Source organism: Homalodisca vitripennis, chromosome 8 (assembly GCF_021130785.1).
Source record: "Homalodisca vitripennis isolate AUS2020 chromosome 8, UT_GWSS_2.1, whole genome shotgun sequence".
Lineage (NCBI taxonomy): Eukaryota > Metazoa > Arthropoda > Insecta > Hemiptera > Cicadellidae > Homalodisca > Homalodisca vitripennis.
The window spans coordinates 116,195,432-116,221,859 of record NC_060214.1 but is presented as its reverse complement, the minus strand read 5'-3'; the positions used below and the strand labels follow the sequence as shown (position 1 = coordinate 116,221,859).

Sequence of the window (26,428 nt, the reverse complement as noted above, 5' to 3'; positions counted from 1 at the left end):
GTAGAAAACGATAAGCGGATCCAGTTTTTTATATTGATATTGACAAACGATGTTACGTAATTATAACTAGTGATATAATGAACTGATACTAATTTTTGAATAACAATTAACTTGTACCAACTTTAAACACTTTTTCATACAATAAACATGTTGTCTTTTATGGGCACTAACACAGCCGAAAGCTGTTGAGGACCGTGAAACAAAGTTTTAAAAGTGGCATATCAGACGACCGGCTTAATGTAGTATTTGTACAAAAGAGAAGTACAGTTTTCTAGAGATAATGCTTCCAACAACTTCTTGAAAGCGGTTAATCATTGCTATTCAGGAGAAAACATAAATAGTTACACATATTTAAGTATTTTCTCTTATAAATGTCTGTGTTATTATTTCGTCATTATTTATATTTTTCTATTTCCAGTTCTAATTGTTTGTTTGATTGTTATAGCTCATTTATTATTTATAAGATTATATTACTATGTGTATTATATTAACTATTTTAATTTCAACTATGATTGTGGTTATGACTATGATAATAGACTCGTATTCGATACATGAATATTAAGGATCGATGAATATGCTAATCAATATAAAACCTGGGTCTGCTTATCGTACTCTGCCCTAAAAAACATAACATGCATGAAAGTAATTTTATTAAGCTTATCTCATTGTTTTGTGTAACTGAAAATGGTAAAATTTTCAAATTTTGCAATTTTCTTTTTAATCATAACAATCTTCTTTTCATACCCCATAACATTAAGTATATATTTTTGTGCTAAATAGAATTCTTTTTTACAATTTAGCTATTTTGAATTTTTAAAACAACATTAGTTTTTCATGTGAATAGGCTAGGTCTAATTTTATTAATATTTTTTTCACATGTCAAATAATAGTTACAATGTATGCTGCAAAATAAATATTTTTATTTTTATTTAAACTTAAGGAGTTGGTTTCATTATCCATTTTAACAAGAAAAACTGTGATATAATATCTCTTTATACATAGAGTGTGTATAAGTGATGTTTTATGAGATTTATAAGTGCACCCTGTAAAACCGACAAAGTCAAAGCACATTTTAGAATCTCTTATAGATCCTTTCAGGGTTAATTTTCAAACACAATTTTTGTATTTCCAATTACATTTTACAATCAGCAGTGCATACTGCATTTCTGGTTAAATCTGTAAATTATACTCAAATTAAGTTTTTAACCTTCAAATAGGTCTTAAGAAGTGATATTTTGCAGATGTCTCCAAACAGTTCAGCAAGACATCGCGGCGCAGGGGAACCAGCCAACAGCAATGGGTACCGATCAGACCAGAATCGAAAACCAGCTCCCCAAAAAGGAAAGACAATGGATAAGAGACCTCGACCTCGCGGTCAGCTTTATGGAGGTGGAAAGGAGAGTGCCCAGGTGATTAAATCCAACTTATAATTTGCTAGTTATAGATCTATAAATGCTTATTAAAAAGTGGGCCAATCTGCATATCAAATCGCAGATTCTTAATTCTTTTACAATGGGCAAAGTGAATTAAATTAGAACATTTTATTTAGTAGATAGTTTTAGCACTTTCTGAAAACAAAGTGAATAAGAATTTACAATGGTTAACTAGTGTATTCTAAGCCCATCTGGATTGCAATAGGATATTCTAAGAGGTTAGAACTAACCCCTAGTATTTTCCTTGTGCGTGGTATGTATTGTAAGTAAAAGTGCACGTGTACGGTGCTTCATTTGTTGTTGCTCTTCTCATAGTTTTATGTTCTTCAATGTCAATATGCTCATTTTCTTCTTGATTTTCAATATCTAACTTTCATTAAAATGTTCCATCACATTATGGAGTACCGAGCTAGAAATAATTACTATTAGTACGTTGTCTAATGCTACTCAAACACAGTTTCCAAGTTTTGAAAATTGTCTTTTCATCTGTCAAAATACACGTTCAATGTTCTTTTTTTATATACCAAGTTAAAATATCTCATATTCTTGTATCGGTTGAGAATAATGAGTCATCACCCAAGGACAAATCCCATAGCCCGAATCCCCCAATATACAATAAGCATCGTCTTAATGTGATAAAATACCTTTTACCTCACTCCTCTTCCAAATACTTGCATTGTGTAGAACCTTTGACTCTTCCACAGGAACACTTGTAATCCTTTGTGATCCATCGCGTGTATATTGTACATTTATGCCAGGACAACCCTTCCGGTTTATATACTTATCTTAACCCTTTTAACCCCGGCCATTCAATCAAGTGATGTGCCAGAAATCCCAAGCCATTTTCAGACAAAATGTAAGGGTTTTGTAAAAAATTCATAACTCAGTTATTTATTAAGATATTTAGGTAATTCTTTTTTTGTTTTACTTCTTTATACATGTAGCTTACAGAAATATACAAATAAAATTATTATTTTGAAAGAAAACTTTTTTACATACATATATATATATATATATATATATATATAAAATAAATAAAAATGAAAACATTTCAAGTTTGATCATGGAAACCATATAGATAAAAAAATATTTGACACAAAAATACCCATTTACTTTATGATATATTTAATCCTTAATAAAAGGAAACAAAAATTATAGGCCTACCTTATTTACAAGTGGAGTAACATCAATTTTTGTAAAGCCGTGTACATTTTTCTTTTTTCCATTTCTGGGCAAGGCAATGTAACAAGACTTTTGAAATTCACAGTACTTAAAATAAACATAAAACCAAAGTTATTTCTGACAAAATAACTAAAAATGTTCATAATCTAAATTTAAAAAGTTTTAAAACAATATTTACATTACTACAAAATGTTTTAGCACTTGTGGTCACCAAAACAATTGGGGTCACTAATCACATCCACACCATTTGCAACTAGGTTACTAATTAGTGTATTTTCACTTACGGGAGACTTTGAACGATGTCTTTTACTCATTTTGAAATCAAACAAATAATAAACTAAACTTTAACTGCCGTACTTTACACTGCTTTAACCTAAAACTGTTAAGAAAACGGAATATTCACAACCACGTGATATACAGCTGTCTGCAACAAGCTTGAGCAGTCAGTCGAGACGAACTGCAATTGCTCAGTCACAGACTGACAAAATACGAAGTCAAACCATTACAAACTAATATATTTCGATGCAAAATATCTTTGTGTACAAGTCTGTGAAATTTCAAAGCATTTGGTGAAATAGGTGGCCAGTAAAGTAATAAAAAGTGCACGTCCGCACTATACGGACGTCGGGAGTTGACGCCATTTTTACGACGTCCGTATAGTACGGACGTCGGGGTTAAAAGGGTTAAACATAGAAAACTCACAGTTCTAATTATTTCAATGTGAGTACAGTGTAAGTCTCCCACAACTTTAGGCAAACAAAAATGGGTTTGCCATAAAAGAGCAGTTTCGTTCATCTCATCTAAACTGGACGGAAACTCGTCTATTATTTTATTCAGTACATAATGTACAGTTTTGGTCACAGTGTTATAGTGAACACCAGCGTCATTAGCAACTCCAATTTGGAACACTGGAAAAGAATTATGCTTTGTTAATTTACCATTAGTAGTTATTTGGATAAGCATATTTGAGCAAGATAAAGGAGTTGTACAGTATTTGTTGTACCATTAAGGGGGATGTTACAAACTAATAAGCATTAGGATGCATATAAATACATAAATTGGGACATATACATACAGTGAAAGTTGGTTTAGTCTTACCTGGGTCAGCGAAATAACATAGTAGAATTACCACGTTCTGTCATGATGACATTGCCACTACTCGAGTCTCCATTCCATCTTCCGGCAAAAACTTTTATCAGCCAAAAAATCAATATTATGGTCATCAAAACTCGGTAATTGTTTGAAATTGCTAATTATCTTATGTTCGGAGTACGTTTTCCTTTTGTGAACTGCCATGAAAATCACCATCTTAGCGATTAAAGTATTAAGCTAGCATCTTTTTCACAGGCTAGATGAAAATTAAGAATATTCTCTCTAGTTCAAAACTAACGTTTATTCACCTGTTCTGCTTAGTAAATACTAGCCGTCCGGAAATCATAATAATTTACTAGGGGTAGTATTTTCTAACATTTTTATTCACCTAAAACCTAGAGTATACTGGGAAACCGGTTAGTTTTAGCAAATACTAGCTTTTATTTACTTCACCCACTTTTAAAAAAATTACAAATTTTAACTGAAACTACTGAAACAGTAAAGTTGCATTACTTATTTTTTTTTTTTTTTTTTTTTTTTAACTAACCATGCTTTAACTTTTTGAAGATTTTATTGTATCTTTATATATTGTTGTGATAATGACAACAGTAAGCTCTAAACTTTGGTGTAAATAAGGGGTAGTCTCCACTTATCTTTCTAATATAAAATATATTTCTATAAAAATTGGTACATTTTCTATTTTAATATGTTCTAATAATTTCACACTTTTCTTACAAAACTAATTTAGTAAAAACACTGTTTATGGTTGAAAATTTGTCCACAGAGAGTAGTATATCACTTTTGTGTTCAGTCGTTATGCTCAAGTTTCATTTAAAGGTATATTTCTGTTTATAAAAAATTATTTTGTATTGGACAATTAACTAAACTACATTACTTATTTATTGTAAAATATAAATAATACATTTAAAAGAATACAATGAATTATCTTTAAACAAATATATATTCAACTATAGTCCTAGGTCTGCCAAAGAATTGCATCACTTTTGTTGTAGATAAGCAATAAAAGATTTTTTTAAATGACACCAGATAGCTCTGCTCTACTTTTTCCATTAATTAGAGCTGACAACTTTGATTGAAAAGTTATTTGAACTTCAGTGTAATCAGTAAAAAAATTACTTGTGTTTTCTTATCTTAATAAATTTAAAAGTAAGCATTCATTAAATCTATTATGTTATGAGACATAATGATTAACAGTTTTAACATACACTTGTAACAAAACTTTGAATCTGTCAACCTCAGGTGTCAGGTGAACTGGAGCTAAACTCAACAATCCCTTTTTTAACCTTAAAATAAAATTTCATAATTTAAAATTTTCTTTAACTGAAAAATTGTGTACTTATGTGAAAAATGACTCATCTACTGTTGTGACCTAATTTAAATTGTTTTATATCCTCAGTTCTTTATTTTTTGAACATTTTGTGTTGCAGGTAGAAGAATGTGAGGCAGAATTGGGTTCTTTGTACTCGACTGGCAGCAAGAAACAGAATCTGAATCACTTGTTGAACTTTCACTACGCTCCGAGAGGGGAGACGGCCCGGCCCAGTCCCCGGCCGAGCCACCAGTATGGAGTCCGTTGGCTCATGTCCACACAAAAGCACAAGTACAACAAGGAACATTTCTTGCAAGCCAAGTAAGTACAACCAATATTCTTTGCCATACTGCTTCAAACAACAAATTATCATGTTCATTTAACCCTACAATTGGCACAAACTTGCTTTAGTGGGTACCTGTTAATGTATATTTCTAAAGCTTACATTATAAATTACTTTTCTCACAAAAGAACAGAAAAACATGTTTTGTTAATTTATTATTTTTTACTTTCATTATAATTTTTAACCCTTATAGCACTTAAGGTAATTAGGCTTGGGCTTTACTATTACCATGGGCTGTAGATTTATTTTCAGTTTATTGGGAGAAGAAATAACGGCCAGATTTTGTTAAAGCTGCCAGTAGTGGTTACACCGTTTTACATGTAGTAAAAGCGCTGTATAAGTAGGTTGGCCGTACAAATGTACCTGCATTTCGTGCCGTATATTGTTAGATGAGACGTCGATAAAAGAATAGCATTGGTTATTAATGAATTTTTCTCGTTAACACAGAATCTAATTTGATTCCCGAAAGTCATAAATCAATATATTTGGAATTTTGACACGTTTGCGACACTTTTGTGTAATGCTTTGTACACAATAAACCAATATAAGACAATACTGATATTCCTGTATGCCGTGCTTTAAGGTATATCGTCCTTACCAATATGTACATTTAATCCCATTATGTTGTTTTCAGAGATGTGTAGTTTATCGGGTTTTAACATGATATAATGTAATTTAATAAAAATTCGGGTGTCCTGACGGAAGAAATTAATCAATGCCAGCTGTTACTTTAGAAAATAATTTTTTATATTTTCAGTGCATGGGTTCGAATAAAAAACTTTTACTTACAACACAATGAACGTAAAATTAAATATAAATAATACATTGTTATGATGTAAATTTAGTATTTACCTAATATGCTACATTACATAACTAAATATTGGTTCAGTATAATTATGGAAGCTACATTCGAAAGTGTTAAAAACCAATCATTTGAGAAGGTGGGGTTTTCCTCTTTTCATGCATTTCAATGTAATCGTGATTGAATTATGTTTTAAACTTTAAAAGTTAAAGTAATATTAAAATATGTTAATGTACTGCATATGCATGTTGACACTTAGACAACGGCCTAATGCACTGTTTGTGTGATGCGTGCCACTTGTAGAATTAAATGGTTAGGGATTTAGGTGCACAATTATAATAAGACAACATTGAAACTACCAAAAGGGGAAAAATATCACTCAATGCAGCCTTCATATTTTGCCGACTTATATTAACAGAACATTCAATTGCGGTAGTTAAATTACAAAAACTCAATGAATGCAACACTCTTGTAAGAATACATTTTTGCTTTTCCATGATACAAGTATCAATTTAAATATAAGTGGTGGAGCTTCCAGATATGGAAGTATCTCTAGATAGGCTTGCACCTACTTCCCGTGAAGAAATTTGGATTTCAAACTTTTAGTTCAAAACTAAATGTAGACATCAGTCTAAATATTTATGTGGGCCTGAATCACAACCACTATGACTGAAAGAGATCTGTATAACACTGAACAAGGGGTGTACAGAAAGTATTAAATAATTTTATATTAAAAAAGCTTTATCGATCACGACCAAACTTAATCCCCTTCAAAACACTCTCCTTTGGACAGGTGTTGTACTTCGAGAATAAATTTACAAAGTCCGCCTTCAGGTTCACCATTAGCTTCATTGTCTCATTCGGTTTTAAATCTGGTTCCTTTGAGCAGAGATTTCAATTTTGGAAACAGCCAGTAATCAAGACTGGTGGTCATGGCTTCGTACAAGTCTTGCACAAAACACTGCTCCGTATGATCTATGGTGAGCAATTTCAGGATGAATTTTGTAACAATTTGTTTTTGATATGTGAACGTCCAAATCTTCCTCCTGTTACACACTCCTAAGTAATGATTGTCCATATTTTAAATTGTGTGCAGTATAAAAATTGTATTTCAGACGATTACTGGTATATTTATAGTTTTTTTAATACATTGAATTGAATTTTCAAGTTAAGTTACGTTATGTTGCCAAATGGAGAACTGTTAAATTGTCATGTTTGTTTGTTTCAGCTGCCAATTCGTTGTGAGAGCAAATGCTGATTACACTCCATATTTGGCAGACCCAGACCATTTGGTCGATTGGGATTTTATTGAACAAATTGTAAGTGAACCCTTATGGGATTCCAATCCTTTTTTTTTCAGAAAAGTTTTATACCTTCCATGATAGCCTAACCTATTTTTTAGAATCCCATTTTGTTTGAAAAATGTAATTAATTTTATTATAACTTCCATTGTATTTTATGATAGCCTAACCTATTTTTTAGAATCCCATTTTGTTTGAAAAATGTAATTAATTTTATTATAACTTCCATTGTATTTTATGATAGCTTCCATAATGTAACCTATTCTTTAGAATCATATTAAGTTTCAGTTTGTTAATTTTTTAGCAGTGTTTGTAGAAAGGGATGGATATTTCCCCTTTTGTCATTGTTTCTGCTGTCAGATGTGTATGAAAAAAATTATGGAAATGAAATATATTCTGGATACATTTTATAATTTTCTATTACTATTTCTATCAAGTAGAATGTATAGGATATGATTTGTAGTTTTAAAAAGATATCATTTTCCTTGAACCTCTTCAAATTCCTCTGAAATAGCATGGTAGTCGTAGGTTTTTTCTCTCAAAAGATAAACAAAGTTAAAAGGTTCAAATTAAAGTCTCTGTTTCTCTCTTCATCTTTTTTACTGTACCAAACCGACCTTGTGTACCGAAAAAATCGTGGTCTCGTACCGAAAGTTTGTGCACCACAGACCTCTGACCCACAGTGCTAGACTTCATTGTGCGCCATGGTAGCACTGAGTTTGTAATTGTTTGTTCTCTTTATTTTTCCAAATTGTATTGTACTTCCCTAACAGAAAAGAAAATTATTAGTTATACACAACGTTATGTGTATACTATTATGTACATATTATATATCTAATATTTTCAATCAGGAATGAAAATCAGCGTTAATTGAGGACTATTATTTGATAAATGTTGTAAGTCAACATTGGGGTCTGTTTTTTGTAATTGTTGTTAAAACATAATTTTATGTAAAAGGTAGCATTTTAAACAAGAATACCTTTATTCATTATTCAAAATGCTTAAAACCGAATACAAATGGAGATACATTGTCAGTTGGTCGATGTGTATATACATATAGTTTAAAGTTACATATACAGTTACATATAAATTTAAATAATGTAGGTAAATACATGTAGTAATAAAACCATATTTCTAGTTTATAGAAATGCTCATTGATTTAATTCCATTAAATTTATATTTAAAATGATTTAACTTTACACTAACATTAGAACACTTTCGTGTACCATCGTATTTTCTAATAAAAATGACAGATTTGAAATGTTAACAGAGAGTACCAAGTGTAGAGCCAGTCCACTGCCCGATCTGCTTGAGCACTCCGGTAGCTGCCAAGATGACCAGGTGCGGCCACATCTACTGCTACCCCTGCATCCTACACTATCTGGCCCTGTCCGACAAGACCTGGCACAAGTGTCCCATCTGCTTCGAGGCCATACACAAGCAGCATCTCAAGAGGTAAGTCCAGACTGTCTCAGATTTAAAATGCAGACTGTCAACAGTTTTTAGTCTCATCTTTTTCTCCATGTGTTCTTTCGCTAGCTTCTCATCTTTTTCTCCAACCTTCCATTGTCTTCATGCATGTTGCTATACTTTTGTAACTTACAAGATCATTACGAAGTTTGTGAAATCGCTACTTTCCGTCAAGAGAGTTCACTGAATCCAGTATTTGCTGTCTATTCTGTTGATGTTGTCTGGAATGAGTTCATTCTGACCAAGGGCTGAGTTAGATTTTGAAATTTCATTGTTTGTATGTATCAATAATTTTGTTTCGTGTAATGGTCTATATTATAATACTGCATTGCAAGGAATAAAAATAACCTGGCAATCTTTACATGTAAAAATGGCAAAGATTTTGTTAAGCTTTAAATTACAAAAATATTTTATGTGCACATTGTTAGTTGAAATATGAGATCTAAACATTAGCAGTTGAAGATGTGATCTCCACATAGAGTTGGAATTTGTGGTATGTGCACATTATCAGTTGAAGTATGTGATCTACACGTTATGAATTAAAATTCGTGATCTGCACATTATCAGTTAAAATGTGTGATCTGCACATTATGAGTTGAAATTTGTGATCTGCACATTATGAGTTGAAATGTGTGATCTGCACATTATGAGTTGAAATGTGTGATCTACACATTATGAGTTGAAATGTGTGATCTGCACATTATGAGTTGAAATTTGTGATCTGCACATTATCAGTTGAAATGTGTGATCTGCACATTATCAGTTGAAATTTGTGATCTGCACATTATGAGTTGAAATGTGTGATCTGCACATTATGAGTTGAAATGTGTGATCTGCACATTATGAGTTGAAATTTGTGATCTGCACATTATGAGTTGAAATGTGTGATCTGCACATTATGAGTTGAAATGTGTGATCTACACATTATCAGTTGAAATGTGTGATCTGCACATTATGAGTTGAAATTTGTGATCTGCACATTATCAGTTGAAATGTGTGATCTGCACATTATCAGTTGAAATTTGTGATCTGCACATTATGAGTTGAAATTTGTGATCTGCACATTATGAGTTGAAATGTGTGATCTGCACATTATGAGTTGAAATGTGTGATCTACACATTATCAGTTGAAATGTGTGATCTGCACATTATCAGTTGAAATTTGTGATCTGCACATTATCAGTTGAAATGTGTGATCTGCACATTATCAGTTGAAATTTGTGATCTGCACATTATCAGTTGAAATGTGTGATCTGCACATTATCAGTTGAAATGTGTGATCTACACATTATGAGTTGCAGACCTTGTGTATAATTCGTAGTATGTAGTTGTACTAAGTTTTTAATGTAATTTTTGTATAACCTTTTAATGTAATTATTTTCTCTTAATGATTCATAAAAGTATGTTTTCTGATACTGCATGTTTATATTAAGCCAAAGTGTTGAGTATGTACAGATGTGTTCATCTGTGCAATAATTAAACTTTGGCATATTAAAATCATGGATTCATTAATGAATAGCCGCATACATGTGGTGCTTCATTGAAGTACATGATACAATAAATAGCATCAAGTAGAATAGCAACTGTTGTTTGTGTACCAGTTTGTCTTGGATTGTTGGAGCGAACTTGTAACCTGAAGTGAATAACTACAATGTGTCCAAATTTTTACTCAACCCTCTTGAGTTTTATTTTAAAGTAAAGTTCAAATTGGTGACACAGAAAGAGTAAATAGGTATTTATCTCTGAAGTGTTTATCTGGGTTCAAAGTTTACAAACACTTCAGAGTTTGATCTGCAGTGGATCATGTTTTCTTTTAACATTTCAATATTAACTGTTATTTTTTACTAACCTTATGTAATAAGCATTTGTTTGGTCAAGTGCTTTTAGTTATTGGAGATTTTTTATCCATTTCTATTTGTGCATCTTTACTACAGAGCCACATTTTGTGAAAAAATATTTAAGTTGTTTTAAAATTTTACTATATTCTAACAATTTATTTGTTTACTTCCCTTGTTTTAGAAATATTTATATAAATCTTTTAATCATTATCAAAATGAAAGTATTAAGTGCATCTCGAAATGTGTTATGCCTTTTTTTGTACGTCTATACGTAAATAAAGGAAGTTGTGAATTTCTTACAAATTTGAGTGGCGACCAAATTGGATTGAAATATTTATTTTTAATAATATTTATAATAATTTAACTTGTAAATGAGATATTTATAAGCTCAATCTTTATACAGATTTTCAACTTGTTTAAGCTTTTTGTGGAATATTTATCGTTCTACAATCCGTGTTATATCATAGCATGTAGGCTCAACAAAAACTTATATTTGACCTTTTTTCAAAACTGGGTATTCTATTAAAACATAGATTTCAAAGAAGTTGTTATATCATTAAGGCATTAACAAAATATCCAAAGTGTTGAGTATGTGCAGTTGTAATAAACTGTACAATAATTAAGCTTTGGAACATAAGCATCATCAGTTTTTTATAAAAACTAATTGACTTGATTAGTTTTTAAAAAGTGGTGAAACATGAACAATATACAGTATTTTTTAAGTTTCCTTTGCTACCACTAATTTTACTGTAACATAGTTCATTAAATATCCACTAGGTTGCATAGAAGCGTGCATCAAGTCCACATGGTGTTGTTTATCTCTGAATAAAAGTGGACTGGGTGTTTTTGAAAATTAAGTAGCTTTCTGTTATTATTTTTAGACATTATGTTGTACACCTCTGGATAAAATAAAAAAATAAGTATATAATAATCATTAATTTTTTTAATGGACATAATATACAATTGGCAGTTATATAGTATACTATCGGTAATTCTGTACTCTTATTGGGTACTTTACTCTTAAAATTTGGCTTGTCTTTTTATACTTCGTTGATTTTTAGATACATTTCTATCTGTACTGTACGTATATAAATCTGTACTGAAATTAACAGTAAGAAATGGAATTCCATAACTAAGCGTAAACAGGGTTCTATTTTCAAAGGGAAATTATTGCTGCACGTATATTTTTATGAATATGTCATGTTGCAGTGTGAAAGTGGATGGCAAGAGAGGTTACAGTGTGGGGCAGTTGATCACGTTCCAGCTGATGGTGCGCGAGAGAGGTTCATTGATGGTGTGTCCAGTCTCACAGCTGGAGGTGCGCACTCAACACAAACCAGTGCTGGCTGTCAGTGAGACTCAACTGGACACAGCGTTCGCCAAGCTGCTGATTGCTGACAGAGCTGAGGTACAAATATGTGAAAATGTGATATTTTTCCATATAAAGAGCCCTTTAGAAAGTGGAGTGGAGGTAGAGGGGTGATTTAGTGGTGTTTGGTCCGGAAGTGTCCATATCAAATCAACATATGGACACTTGTGATTCAAATCAACATAGGGGATAAACATGACCACCTCAGAATTTGATGAAATGTGGTATAAAGGTAGTTCTCAGATGGATAAGAAAAATTGCCAATTCTCCTCCCCACTTTTTCAAACGGTTTTAAACTTACAGAGATGTAAAGTTTCCCAAAATGCACAAAAAACCGGAACCAACATACAAGTTGTAACAAAAAGGTTGGGCTGGCTGTGTATTTTCAAATTCTGTATTTGATTCTAAGCTAAGAATGAAGAACAACTGTTTTCCAATTTCTACTTTGTGTATTCGCTAGCCCCCATTTTGTATTTTTAATTTTAAAATTAATATCTCTAAATCTAGTACAGCTAAAGAAACCAAATTTGGCATATAGATTTGAATAGGTAAGAGGAAAATGAAAAAAAAAATTATTAACAAAACGGCAACTGTTGAAAAGTTTTGAAGTCAAATAACAACAAAAAAACCAGTAGTTATAAAAAATGTACTAGACTCAAACTTTTTGGACAATTTTATTACAATTGGTAACTGTATTTGTTTCAACGGAATCCGTCAATGCATAAGAGAGTATGATCACTTTTAAGGTACGCTTACACAAGTTGTGAGCAGCAAACCTTTTGTTTTTTGATAGGTATCAGCTGTTTTACATAGGTTATACAAATTTTAAAAGATACCTACTAACCATTTTGTAATTTTTATAATAATTCCTACGGTACTTTTTTTGTTGAAATCCATCAATGCAATGAAATCCATAAATGAGCATAATCACTTTAAAGATACGCTTGCACAAGCCGGTAGCACCAAATGTGTTAGTTGAAAGTTATCAGTTGTTTGTTGCTCCTGGCTTTTACAAGAGTATCTTTAAAGTGGTTGAGCTCGCTTATGCATTGACGGATTTCATTAAAATAAGTACCGTTGGAATTTTAATAACATAGTCAAAATAGTTGGTACCTCGTAAATTTGTTATAACTGGTTAAAAAAAACTATGTGGGCTCCAGGAAAATTTTAGAGCTCTTGTTCAATTATCCTATGGACATAAGTTTGCAACTAAAACTAGTATCTTGTTATGTTTTTTCAGGTACTTGCAATGATAGAACAGGAAGTGAAGGAGCTGAAAGTGGAGAAAAGTGAAAACGAAGGCTGCCCAGAGCTGTGTTTTGTTGAACAAGCCTTGGAGTTGTGCGAAGAACGAAGGTTGAATATCGATCAGAAGGTGATAACCTCACAATCATTTACGAAATTTCCTTGGTTTAAAAAGTGATAGTACATAACTTTTCTAATAATAATTTCAAAATTTTGTACCAGACCACTGAATGAGGCAATATTGTTACAGATTAAAGAAATTGTGGAGGAAAAGCCTATGGAAGAGGTGACGGAAAATGAAGAAGCTACCAATGCAAATGTATTGTCTTCCTCACCTGATGAAAGCGTGAGTACATACTACACACCTTTACGTTTATTAATTTTGTGTAGTGTTTTTTATGCAACTGTATTTATATGACTGTCTCCATTATACATTACAATGACCTTGCGCTTTTTTGAAAATTTGATAAATAAACTACAGTTTTTAATTGTGTTATCAAATTAATGGGATGTGTTATTCTCATGTTTCCATACATAGTACCCTCATCGCTGCTTTGTGCTTACAAGTTTTTTTTTACATATAGTTGGTTATTGTTGATTGTTAACAATGATCATTCACCGTTTCCTTTGCAACAAAAACTATTGCATGGTCTCATGTGTTGTAACCATGATTTAGGTAGCAGCTGATCACCAGTATGTAAATTAATGAACACTAAAACATGTTTTTCTTGTATTTAGTGTATGAAAAACAGTTATAGTTAACCGAATTACCAACAAATTATTGTAGTCTTGTTAATGATATTAATTTATCTTGTGGTTCATATTTTTCTATATTAATGTTGTGCGTCTGCTTAATTAGGTGTTCAATGGTAAATAAACTGACAGTCTTATGTTTGCTTACAGCATAAATTTGTTTACTGTTATAAATATCCCTTCTATAAAATAATGCGTGTGTTTATATCTTATTTTTGTGTCATTCATATATCTAGGTTTGGTTTAAAATATTATAAAATGTTAAAAAATATATATAAGTTAAAAAATATTGTACAAGCAATTTTAATAATTGTCCTTGTTTTTTGTAAATAAAATTTATATATTCTGAAAGCCCGTTTTAAGACTATCCACTAAAGGTAGAAAGTAAGGGATGAACACAAAGATGAGGTAAGGGAGTAGTAAGGGGAGTGTGGACACCCTGCAACACTGTCCTAAACGGAATTACTCAAGACTTTTTTTTGTTATACAATATCCAGTGGTGTAAGAGTATCAAAATTGGGTTTGATTATGAATTTTTCTTCAAATTTTGGGTATAGAACTGAAATTGGGTAAGACTCAAATTTTGAGAATTGGGGATCAATTTCTTTAAGATTCAGAATCAGATTCAAAATGTCTGGATTTGATCATTACTATTTGACTTATACTATGTGGAGAGGAAGCAACAAGTTGTGTGGTGTTGATCAAGTTGTACATTCATGTGAGGAAATATCATTGTGAAATAAACATGGATAGTCATGTAAAATTGAATATTTAATTTTTTCGCTTGCATTTTTGTATTTGCTATTTCCTTCATTATGTTTCAGGCTATTGTGTATGAGTCGGCTTTCGACAATATTCCTGTGGACAACATCAACTCAGAGGACAAGGGTGAAACTGTCTCGACCAACAACAACAGGTCAGGTTATTGTGGGTGTGGTTAGATCTGTGGATAGTGCGAAATTCCTTGTATTTCAACATGGGTTTGGGGGAATAGAATTTGTCCTACACCATCTAAAAGCTACACAAAGTAGATAATTAGAGTATTTTCTATAATATTGCTTTTAGAGCAATAAACGTATGAGTACAAATTCACCATTGACATTGATCTTGAAAGAGTCACAGAGGATTTGTTAAACCTTTTCTAGATTGTTGAGCCTTATAATTTATTCCATGAATAAATACATTTTTTTTACCAGAAAATCTTTTAACGTGTATGGAGTTAAAATGTTTATTGTGGACCCAGTTATAAATCAGAGGTAGAAAACAATAATTATTTAATAAACTACAGTACAAGCGGTATTGCCAAAATTTCCATGAGCATTGTAAAACCAAAAGCACGCTAAGACTTACTGAACTTCCTCTCTAGGTAATTGCTATTTACAAAATGCAAATTCTGAGATTCTAACTGACTGAAATGCGTTTTGCCGCAGAACTCGCTATGAGAGCTTGAGCAGTGAAGGAGAAGACCCATCTCTAACAGCCATCACACCTGAAGACCTGGAAGTTTTTCACGCCCATCAGCCACCTACACAATCCAAGAACTTCTACTTCTACCAAGGTTCTTAACTGTGTTTTTCTTTCAAATAACTGTGACAAAGTTGTTAACTATTAATTCATTATGGGGTGAGAGTATCGCATTCTTTAGTATGAATGTTTTTGTGTAGATCGATCAGGAAATTGGTATCTAAAACTTATAAGAGTGGCAGCTGTGAAAGTAAAGACGGATATCAAACTTTAAAAAAAGGAAAGTTGAAATGTGCGCAAACGTAATTGGTAGCTAATGGCATGTGCTTTGAGATAATAATACCTCACTTATGTGAAAGGGTGATCAGCTCTCCTAGAACAAAGTAAGGAGGATATACAATTAATATTAGGGATGTTGAGAGGTTATTATCTCCTGAGGAAACATCTGATGAAGGTGGGTCTAAGCAAGACTGATGAATGCACGCTCTGCGGAGAAGCAGAAGAATCAGCTGAACATATATGGCTAAACTGTCCTGCCTTGTTTGAAAATAGGAAAGAATTCCTAGGGGCGTATTTTCCTCAGCCCTAAAGATATTAGAAATCAAGAACCCTCAAATCTATAGATTATCTGAATTTATCAACCTTATGAGATTATGAGATCCTTTGCACGCCATAAGCGAGTTATTTCGTATGCATAAAAGTCCGTACAGCGCCCATAGCGAGTTATATTGCGAACTACATTTTACAACATTAGATAGTTTAATAGTTGTCGAATTTGTCGCTAGAGGGCAGAGAAAGTCACTTTTTGCTGCCTAGTGCAGTAGCTAACGTGCCAACTGAACGTTTGAGGACTATCGAGCGGTAACAGCTGTTTCTTTCTATTCATGTTTGTTTCCCGTACTTCTCGAAACGCCCAAAGCGATTATACTCGCCGCCATTTCGTGAAGTTCTATCTCTAGTGTTCCTGCTCACTGACAGTTTATGTTTTTAACAGTTTGTAATAGTTTATATTACGTTTAGTGCTTGTGAACTATTAAAATTATTACTAAAGTAATAACTATTATTTATTATTTTGACGTAACTTTTGAATATATTGCCATAATTATGGCTAACGCAGACGATCCGGACTTTGATGATTTCGTTCTTGGGGTTACATACTTTGGACGATTATTCGTGTTTTCCAAAATGTGTATTTATTTACTTATCACACATCATATCTACTTCATGTACCGGTATATGTTTGTAAAAATTATACAGTTTTATCAAAATAACGTTTTCATTCATTTCATACCTACTGGTCCTTAAAATAGAAAAATATCTATATTTCGTTTAAAAAATTGCCCATAAAAGCATTTCAAGGTTTTTAATTCTTTAAATCAATTACTTAAACAAATAAAAAAATGGCTTTACAGTTTTCAAAAAATTTAAATATTCAGTAATTTGGCGCTAGGGCAAAACATATACGTAATTACTTGGCGTGCAAAGGGTTAAAGTATGGGAGAATAAGTATATTTTCTCAAAACATCATTTCTTGGCGTAGGTTTTGCTTGTATGAACTCCCAGGATTTTAGCTATGCTGTAATACGTATAGCAAAGCAGATGAATGTAATTGGACTTCAGGGTTATAGGTTGAAAAAGGGTTCAAATTTTATTAGAACTAGTGCCATTGTTAAAGATACAACACAATATGATTGATATTCATTCATGAATTCAATTCTCAATCAGTGACTAAAGAAACTGAGAAAGATTCCCACGGAAGTTAATTACAGTTGGGGTTTTTTATGTTTCAAGTACTCAACTAGTAGCTACCTCACAGAGTGCCACGAGAATAGTACTGCCTTGTATATCCTCTCCCGTATGCACTTTGGTTTCTTTACTCTCCTCACTGCGAGTACATATTATGTGAACCGGTTGTGTCTAAACTTGGTTGATTGCAGCATGCGACGGACAGCAGATCTACTTGCATGCGGTGAACGTGCAGATGCTGGAGATGACGTACGGTAGTCTGCGAGAGAGTCCAGCGACCTTGACAGGCGTCATCGTGGAGAAGGAGGCAGGCAGCATGACAGTGGAGTTGAGGCGCAGGTTGAGATACCTGCAGCATTTGCCTGTCACCGCTCAGTTCGAGGTGGCCGAAATAGAGCTGCGGCCCCCTGTCATAACCGAGGAGACCTTCAGTGCTTTTGCAGGTTAGTCAACAAACACGACATGAGGGTTTTAAGTGTTTCTTAACATCAGTTTAGATAGTTAAGCACCCTATTATTTTGTAGAAATCTTGTCCTACCATCATTTCTAAAAATTTTATTTATTTATTAATTAATATGATGGCATCTTTTATTTTGTTTAATTGTTTTTTTAATTTACAATTTCTTTGTAGTCAAATTGTAAAATTGTCAGTGTCTTGGGTCGTCTGGATTAGCCACAATAATTTACACAAGTTTATTTGAAATGTTTTGTTTTATTATAAAAATATCTCATAAACTGATAATAAAACTGTAAACAGGATCAGTAAAGCTAAAGTGGAGCTGGGTGGTTGCAACTGGAACTGCCTCGTCACAGTGCTCCATAACTGAAACGTTTGGTTATGAAACCACGAAAATGTAAAAGTAGAAGGTTCCACTGGAACTGTCATGGTAACGTGATTGTTGCAATGAATGTCTGCCATTGCAATAGATTCTTGACTGGTTGGTACTGTTGCGAAAGCGATAAGATAACTGCAAAAATTTGAGCTGCAAAGAGTCCAGAGAGGCTATTTTCATTGCAATTGCGCTCTATATACCCTCCCCCAATTCTTCAACGCTGGAAGATTTATTATTCTTCTGCAATTTTTGATTTTGTAAAAATGTTTTTATAGTTTTTGTTTAACCCTTTGAGTGCCAAAGCGTCGCTAATTTTGACGGTACGAAAAGTGCATAAAGTGCCAGCGTCATCAATTTTGACGTTTCGTATTTCGATAATATTTTTATATAGTACAAGATTATTTTGGCCAAATAACCAGGCGGCTGTATTCAATAGGTTCCAAACTATCAATAAATACGAGTTTTTATGTTGTTTATCTACTATTTTATCTGTGAAACTTGTGTTCTTTTGGTACTTATCAAGAAGCCACTATTTTTGGATGAGTTTTCCTTATCGGGGACAAAACAAATTACAGTATTGAAAACAACTGACTTTTATTTAACCTATTTTGGAATTTACAAGTTATTACGACAATCAATAACATCAAATACTATAAGAACGTTTCATTATTCGAAAGAGTCAGGTCATTCGTGTGTCTATTTGGAGAAGATTTGGAGATAGGAAGTATGACTCGTCAAGTATTTTTCGATTCATTATGGAAGAAGGAACGTATAATGAAGTTTATTTTGATCTCTGATAAGGAAAACTCGTCCAAAAAATAGTGGGCTGTGATAATACCGATGTACCTGTGCAGTGATTCTGTCTTCCAGTCACGCGATGTAGCGGACGGAAGTACCGTGTTGCGTAACGGCCTTTCTTGTTCTTTATGTGCCGATAACCAAGCATTTGAGTAAATACAAAATAAAATAGTAACTTATACAGTATTTTACTGTATTTCTTTACAAAATGAATGTAGTGATTTGAGTTGTGTCGAAGCGAAAAACGTGAATTTTCAGTGTAAATATTTTTAGGGTTGTTATGTAGTAAATTTATACTTTTATGTAAATATGTTAACAATTATTTGTTTATACATTTACTTATCATATTTATTTGTTTTATATTGATGTTTTATTAGATTTATTGGGAAAACTACATCATTACTAAGTAATTTCTAAAACTCTGACAAATAAAGTACAGTTTATAAAATGTCGGTACCGGGCAGCATTTTGTTAATACTGTATAATGCCATATTTTAAAAATTCTAGAATAAAATATTACACATGGGTTTTATTTAGAATTATATGGCCTTTATCATGGTATAAAGAAACAAAATCTAAAAAATACTGTATATACTCAAATTAGGTCGAAACTTAATTTTTTTATACAAAAGTAAGAAACTTTTTTTATAAATAATAAAATTTTTATACTTTTATAAATCAAATTTTATTTTTAACAATATGTATCATATTCTGCATTTAATAAGAAAAAAAAACAACATCAAAATGATGGAAATCTGTTTAGTAGTTATTTTTACAACAGCCTTTTTCCCAAAAGCTTACAAATATGCGACAAAACAGCGTGGCACTTTATGCATATGCCTTCGGAAAATACCCGTGGCACTCAAAGGGTTAATCATAATTCTAATCCCTAGTATAGAAAAGATTTTTTCAGTTTGATTATGGTTTTTTAATTTTTTTGTTTCATTTTGATCTGAACGATTTGAGGACCTTAGTCTTTCACTTAGGTCTTTCGAACTTAGTGATCTTCTGTTGAGGACTACCGGGTCGATCTGTTGGCCTTTTGTGTTGTCCTACAACATATACAAACTGCTCATATTTATTGAACCTGTAATTTTATGGAATGCCCAGACTCCTGAAGAATGCAGACATTTTTGAAAAATTTAAATTATATCATTTTACAGAATCAATGTTGTTTATTCTAATGTATTATGCAGTCGTTTCTCTTGTTATCAAAGTTACAGCTGGTCATTTGTATTTTCGTCCATCAGGCTGATGGAATGGATCACCAAAATTTTTGCCTTTAGTATAATTGTACCTTTGTTGTTATACTAAGGTCCCCCCACCTGACTGTTAAAACTTGAAACCATGATTAAGCTGTGATTTTCGTTCACCACTAATAAACCTTGAATTTTAATTAAAAAAACATGAAAATCTTTACAACTTGTGATTAAATTAATCAACATACCTCCTCACCGAGTCTATCTTGTAAGGTCCGGTTTACACGTAAGCGAGAATTTAGCAAGCTTAATCGCGGCGATCCGAACCTTGGTGTGATTTGGTGATGTGCGTAATCAAATGGAGCGGTTCACACATGCGAGCGCAAGCTGGCCAATCAGGCATTATTAAATCACAGCCAATAATGGGGCATATTGCAACCCCGGTGACGTAGTAGTGTTTGGGGGAGCATTGGATGGTTGACACTGGCTACCAGTTGATGCAGTTGATCGCCTTTTACAACTCTTATAATCAACATCTACGTTTTCAGGTTACACCATGCCATAAACTATGTTAGCAATTTTTCCAACAGTGTGAACCAAAAAACATAAGTAGTCATCTCAATATGGATTTTATAGCAACGATTATACAAGTTAACTAGCTTAAAGGGTTAACCACTTTTCATTTTTCATAAATTTTGCACATCAATTTACGTACGAGTTACAGTATTGTATTTCAATAGTTAAAGTCAAGTTGGACGATGTTGATAAAATCAGATTTAATTTCATTACCATTACCTAAAATATCAGATTTGATGTGTGTAATATACTTAACTGTTAACAAAAGTAAATTTGTAAGTCAATAATTTTTTAAGTTGTTTTAATTTTGCTCAGTTGTCTGATTAACTTAATGTACTTGTGGTTTCTCATATATTTCATTGTCAACAGATCAGCTAGAACAACGTAGGAAGAGGCGACAGAAGCGAGCCCGGGAAGAGCGCAGGAGGGAGAAGAAGATTGCTGAAGTAGAACTGCGTCAGATGGGTCGACATCGTACTCCACGGCTCCGTCTAGATTCCCACCACCATTTCCCGCAGTGTGGAATAGCAGAGGATGAATTACCACCACCACCGCCTAGGTCAGTCTAGATCGGCCAGTGTGATACGTAAAATACTGAAGATATAAGTGCAAGGCTACTTTAGGATAACTTGTGGAAAATTGTAGTTAATGATTGTAGTTCTAATGCCGAACAGCTGTCATTCATTTTATAGCTATGAAATATTGATCCATTTGGTTATCTATTTACAGATTTTCACAAAAATTAATAAATACAGGTTTTGTAGTAAATTAAACTAATTTTTCTGCAACTTTCAGCGAATTAGAAGTTTGCCGTATTCGCTATTGCTACAAATTTCTGATGAACGTATAATGTGCCGTATGGTGTTCCACAGGGATCCATCTTTTCCTTTGTTATGTGAAAGTTTTACCAGGTGTGTTGCTGGGGGACTGTGACTTGTGAAATGAAATGAAAAATGTTTTCATTAGAGGCGAAGTTAGGACTATAAAGTCCTCTCTACCACTAACCTCATAAAAAATTAAATTGTGGTGAGCTAAACCTTTTAAACCCAGAAAAGTCAAATTTCATTCTCTAAGTACAAAACAATGAAGAACAAAGAAGTACACATAACTCTATCAGAAATTGCTGCTTTCATAATTATCACTTGTTCTGAGTTGGATGCTGCAACACTTAATTGTACTTATGCTGATTTCAGTAAAAGAAATTTATAAAACTGCATCAATCAATCAACTGGTGAAGTGAAGGCATCAAGTTGAGCAGGTTATAACAAAGAAATCATCTGAATCTCCCGTTTGTTCACAGAGCCCCGTCTGCAGAGTCAAGCCGAGCCAGTAGCCCCAGCTCCCGACGGTCTGTATCTCCTAATATGGCTGCCCTGACCTTGGACCAAGACTCTTCACCATCCTTTGCTCAAGTAAGTCAGATCACTTTTTCCTGTGATAATGTAGTTTTACATATTAATACCTAAGTGTCAATACTGACAGCCCAGACTAAGTTTCAAATGTGATTTTTTTTACACTAAGTTTTTTTAAAAGATAAGAAAAAATTACTGATATAAAACATTCATTGTGGCTGTTGTCTAGTGTCAAAACGTTCAGTAGGCACGCAGTATTAATGAGTCCCTTCTACTTTGCTCTCTGTTATGTGTTAAAATGTGGAATGCAATAGAAAATCCTCACATCTGTGAAATACATTCTGTCAACTTCCTGGTGTTACAGAAAAGGAATAGTGAGTGAAAGTAAAGTGAGGCAAAATAGACTTGATTTTAAGTACAGCTAAACCAATGCTCACATGATAAGGGTCTCATTGGTAGGCCAAGAGTTGTGACAGATGAATTCGTGGTGAAAATCAACAATAAATTCATTTCACGATTACAGAAATTTCTAAACTTATTTCCATAATGTCAAGGATTTTGTTCTATGAAATTTTGGAAAATATATATTACATTGTATTGCAATAGTCAATATTAATTATAATTTTTGACAGTATTTATCTTGCAAACTAAATCCAGTTTCTCGACTTACATACAATTGCACACATTCATACACTTAACAGAATTTGTGGGCTAAACCCCCAGGATTGCAACACCGCCGCGAATATCAATCCCAAGTGTGCTCCATGAGCTTACCAACTGAGTAAAAAGCACTGGGCACCAGGAAGTGTTTAATTTGATTTTACATTTTTGGATTGGTTTCTAAATTAGTGTTTCAGGGAGACTGTTAATGAGCTAAATCCCATCCTGAGAAGGGAGGCGGTCAAATACTGCTGTTCTATGCTGTCGGGCTCGAAAGCGCTCGGAGCTCTTTGTCTTTTATCTGTGTATATCACAGCCCTGTATCAATAAAGACTTAATTCTTTAAAATATACAAGCGGGGTGGAATAAAAAATGAGCTCCCTGTGAAAACTCTTTGAACGACTCCTTATTGTTCAATTTTGCAATAATTGAAACTGTTTTTTTGCGGCTTTCCAAGTTTCGTATGGCACAACTGCCCCCAGAAAAATTCTGTTGGACAGGTACTAATCCATAATAAATCATCATTAAAACATCAGACGTACAAAGCTTTAATTTCCCATAATAAAGGGAAGGTACTTCTGTTAAGTAGCGTGTTGTGTTGTGGTGTGCAGATGCTGCGAGGCAACCCCAACGTGAAGCCCCAAGGGTGGGGCTGGCCCCGTGTCAGTGAGGCCAGCAAGCCCCGGGCTCCATCACCCCCCCGCCGAGTGGACAGTGATGGAGAGTCAGCCCCGCCGCCGCACTACAATCTGAGTTTTTGTGACGTCATCACTGCCGCGATGCAGAAAGCTTCAATCAGTCAAGGTAACTGAAATTTGGTCAACCTCTTAGAACAAAACCATTACTAATATCATGACGAGATGATTGTCCAAAGATAGTGATTTTGTGAGATACTTTATTAACGTGCAACAAATCAGTTTGATATTTCAGAAATGTGCTTTGTTACAGATCAAACTGATACTCAAGGCGGGAAGAAAAAGAAGAAAAAACAAAAATTACTCTTTTCTACAGGAATGGCTTGCACTAGCAAATAATGAATTTTCTCCGTTCTCAAAAAGAATCCAGTCAGAATATTTTTACAGTTTAAGTTTATACCTTAAGTTTACTTATAAAATTGTTACATATTTTTCCAGTAGTTTGAAAAAACTGGGTTTACTAGGTTTTTATTGCCTAATTCTATTGTTGGGTTACATTTAAATAAATCACAGTTTTCACAGGCTTTTTAATTTTTGCCGTAATATTTGTAGAAATGTGTTTTTATGTCAAACGTCATCAGCTTAGAGTTATTGATCGATTACCTTCATTGTTATTTTTTTGGTACATAACAACATATAAACTTGTTATTACTTTCTTTTATTGGATCTTATACTGTTGTAAATGAGCGATTCATGTGTTGATTATAATTTTAAGTTTTAAAGCTATTTATTACTGTTTCATTTTCTGATTTTAAGTTCTTAAATTTTAATGTTTAGTTTTAATTTTGACGTGTTAGTAACCTTTAAATTCGTCCTGAATTATTTGGATAACTAATTACGATATTATAGTTCTAGAATATTTGGGCTCATAGGAATGAAAAAAAGAAAACACAAAAAAACCATACTGTTCTAACCCCTGTGTATTGAGGATTATCAACCCACCCGACACCTTTTGTTTTCTGTGTCGCCAAAGTCACAGATTCAGCATCAATGTTTTGGTGTTAACTCTGTCGTGGGCTGTGACAAAATAAATTTTAAAGCTGCAATTGCTTTGTGTTTATTTCTCTCCCTCTTTGAGATCTCAAATTTAGCCCTCCAAATGTTGACTGCAAAATAGATTACTTGAACCTTGTCAAATAGCTCCCTAAAGGAAGAGAAAGAAGAGTACCCAGTAGGGATCACTTCTGGCTGGTTTATACTTTCCAGTTGAACCTACCACTGGGCACAGCAAAAACCGATGTGTCACTTCAATCTGGGTAACCTTGTGATGTCCAGTAGCAGCACTTCACTAACCGCAAATGTTGAGATTCTGGTGTTCATGGGCAATTCGATAGGTCTAATCTACTGTGGGAGATGACTGTTGGAGTTGGTGGGGTTTGTTCCCTTACCTCAGAGGTTCTTGTTAACCTCAACAAGGGTGTGCCACCCCCTGCCTACTTTGACTGTAGAGGTTCGGTCAGAGCTGGCCTCCCCTTCTTCCAAGATGACTTTGAGACGTAGTGCCCTAATTCTTCCTCGTGGATTTTGATAGGAGGCGGCCCCTACTCCATAACCTTACCCATCCTGAATATCCTGTCATTCCGTAAGCAGCGCAAAGGTTCTTACAGGACTAAGTGCAATTTTGAAGCTTCTTGTCCTAAGAGAACAAAAAAAAAAAAGAGAATCCTAATTTGAGCTGCCTCGTTTGACACGTAGAAGCGTGGGTCCACCCAATAGTACTACACGTTTTTAGGAGTTTTGCCAACACATTTTAAAGTAAATTTAAAAGTAAATAATTAATACACAAAAATCTAGAAAGAGTATCCTATTGTACAGATTTTTCCAGCAAAAGCTACATATTAATAAAATAATAATTCAAATTACTTATCATTGTGTGTTAAATAATATTAACTGTTTTAGCAATTTAGAGAAAAATATGTGTTCACTTTTTTCCAATTTAGCACAGCAGAGAAAATGTTTATAAAATTACACAACATTAATTTTTCAAGGTAAGCAAACATTAGCATTCGTTTATTTTTGCCACTGAGCAGTTGATGTCCGTGCTTACAGACACAATGCGCTAACATAAGCATTGAAAATGCAAACGGTAAGCAAAATATTTACAAAACTACGATAATATGTTGGATTATCTATTTACGTTTTTCATTCATAAAGTGCATAAATAACAAATTTTCACAGATATTATTTTGCATACTGCAGATCAGCTGATAGTGACGCAGTGCAGCTTGGCCGATCCAGTTGTATATTTTTGTAAAATTCAGTGGATTAGAGATTTTTAAATCGGCTTCGACACATGAGTCTAAGTTGAAGTTCTCATGTTGCTGTTCTTCTCACCGTAAAACAGTAAGCCGACCATAAATGGTTTTACCTTTTGATAGATAGGTAAGAACAGGGATGCTACAGGTCAGGGATGTCAGGGGAAAAAACAGGACTGGAAATCAGGGAAAAGTCAGGGAATTTCGACGTTGGTCAGGGGAAAATATAAAATCCCTTTACACAAATAAACTTACTGCCGCCGCGCTGAGTCCAAGCCTGCAGACAACGCACTTTATTTTTTGCTTTTTTATATTTGCCACCCTGTTAGCCTCAACACCGCTTTTTTCCACCCATTAATTGCCAAAAACCCTGGGGATTGCGTCGAAAAAAGTCAGGGAAAAATGAAAAATTTGGTCTGAAAATCAGGGAAAAGTCAGGGAATTTCATTATTGGACTCCTGTAGCAACCCTGAAGAAGAAAATAAATCAAAAGTTTCTTGGGTCTACTTTAACACTGTTAATTTATTATAATATTTTGCATACTATTCGGAACATCTGTTAAAGGAATAATAAACTATGCTAGAAATTCAATAAGGAAGCATTATTCTTCATAAAATTAGAGTCCCTCTACTCCCTAATAACGTTGCAGATATTGTTGATGCAGGCAAGCTCCATGCCTACTACTACTATCA

General features: G+C 33.3%; 1 protein-coding gene and 1 non-coding gene across 2 annotated transcripts; both read left to right on the top strand.

The window, feature by feature from the left end:
- Positions 1–1,284: 1,284 nt before the first annotated feature.
- On the top strand, positions 1,285–24,527 carry LOC124367964 (RING finger protein 10-like). The gene is made up of 14 exons (XM_046825199.1): positions 1,285–1,409; positions 5,156–5,358; positions 7,411–7,501; positions 8,754–8,938; positions 12,001–12,199; positions 13,401–13,535; positions 13,656–13,751; positions 14,983–15,074; positions 15,589–15,716; positions 17,560–17,811; positions 21,144–21,333; positions 22,075–22,186; positions 23,398–23,590; positions 23,735–24,527. Exons 1-14 carry the CDS (start codon positions 1,350–1,352, stop codon positions 23,818–23,820), a joined length of 2,022 nt encoding a protein of 673 aa, XP_046681155.1. The 5' UTR covers positions 1,285–1,349; the 3' UTR covers positions 23,821–24,527.
- LOC124368401 lies at positions 10,385–10,513 on the top strand. The gene has a single exon (XR_006922943.1). It is a non-coding gene; the product is annotated as a small nucleolar RNA SNORA36 family (small nucleolar RNA).
- Positions 24,528–26,428: the final 1,901 nt, after the last annotated feature.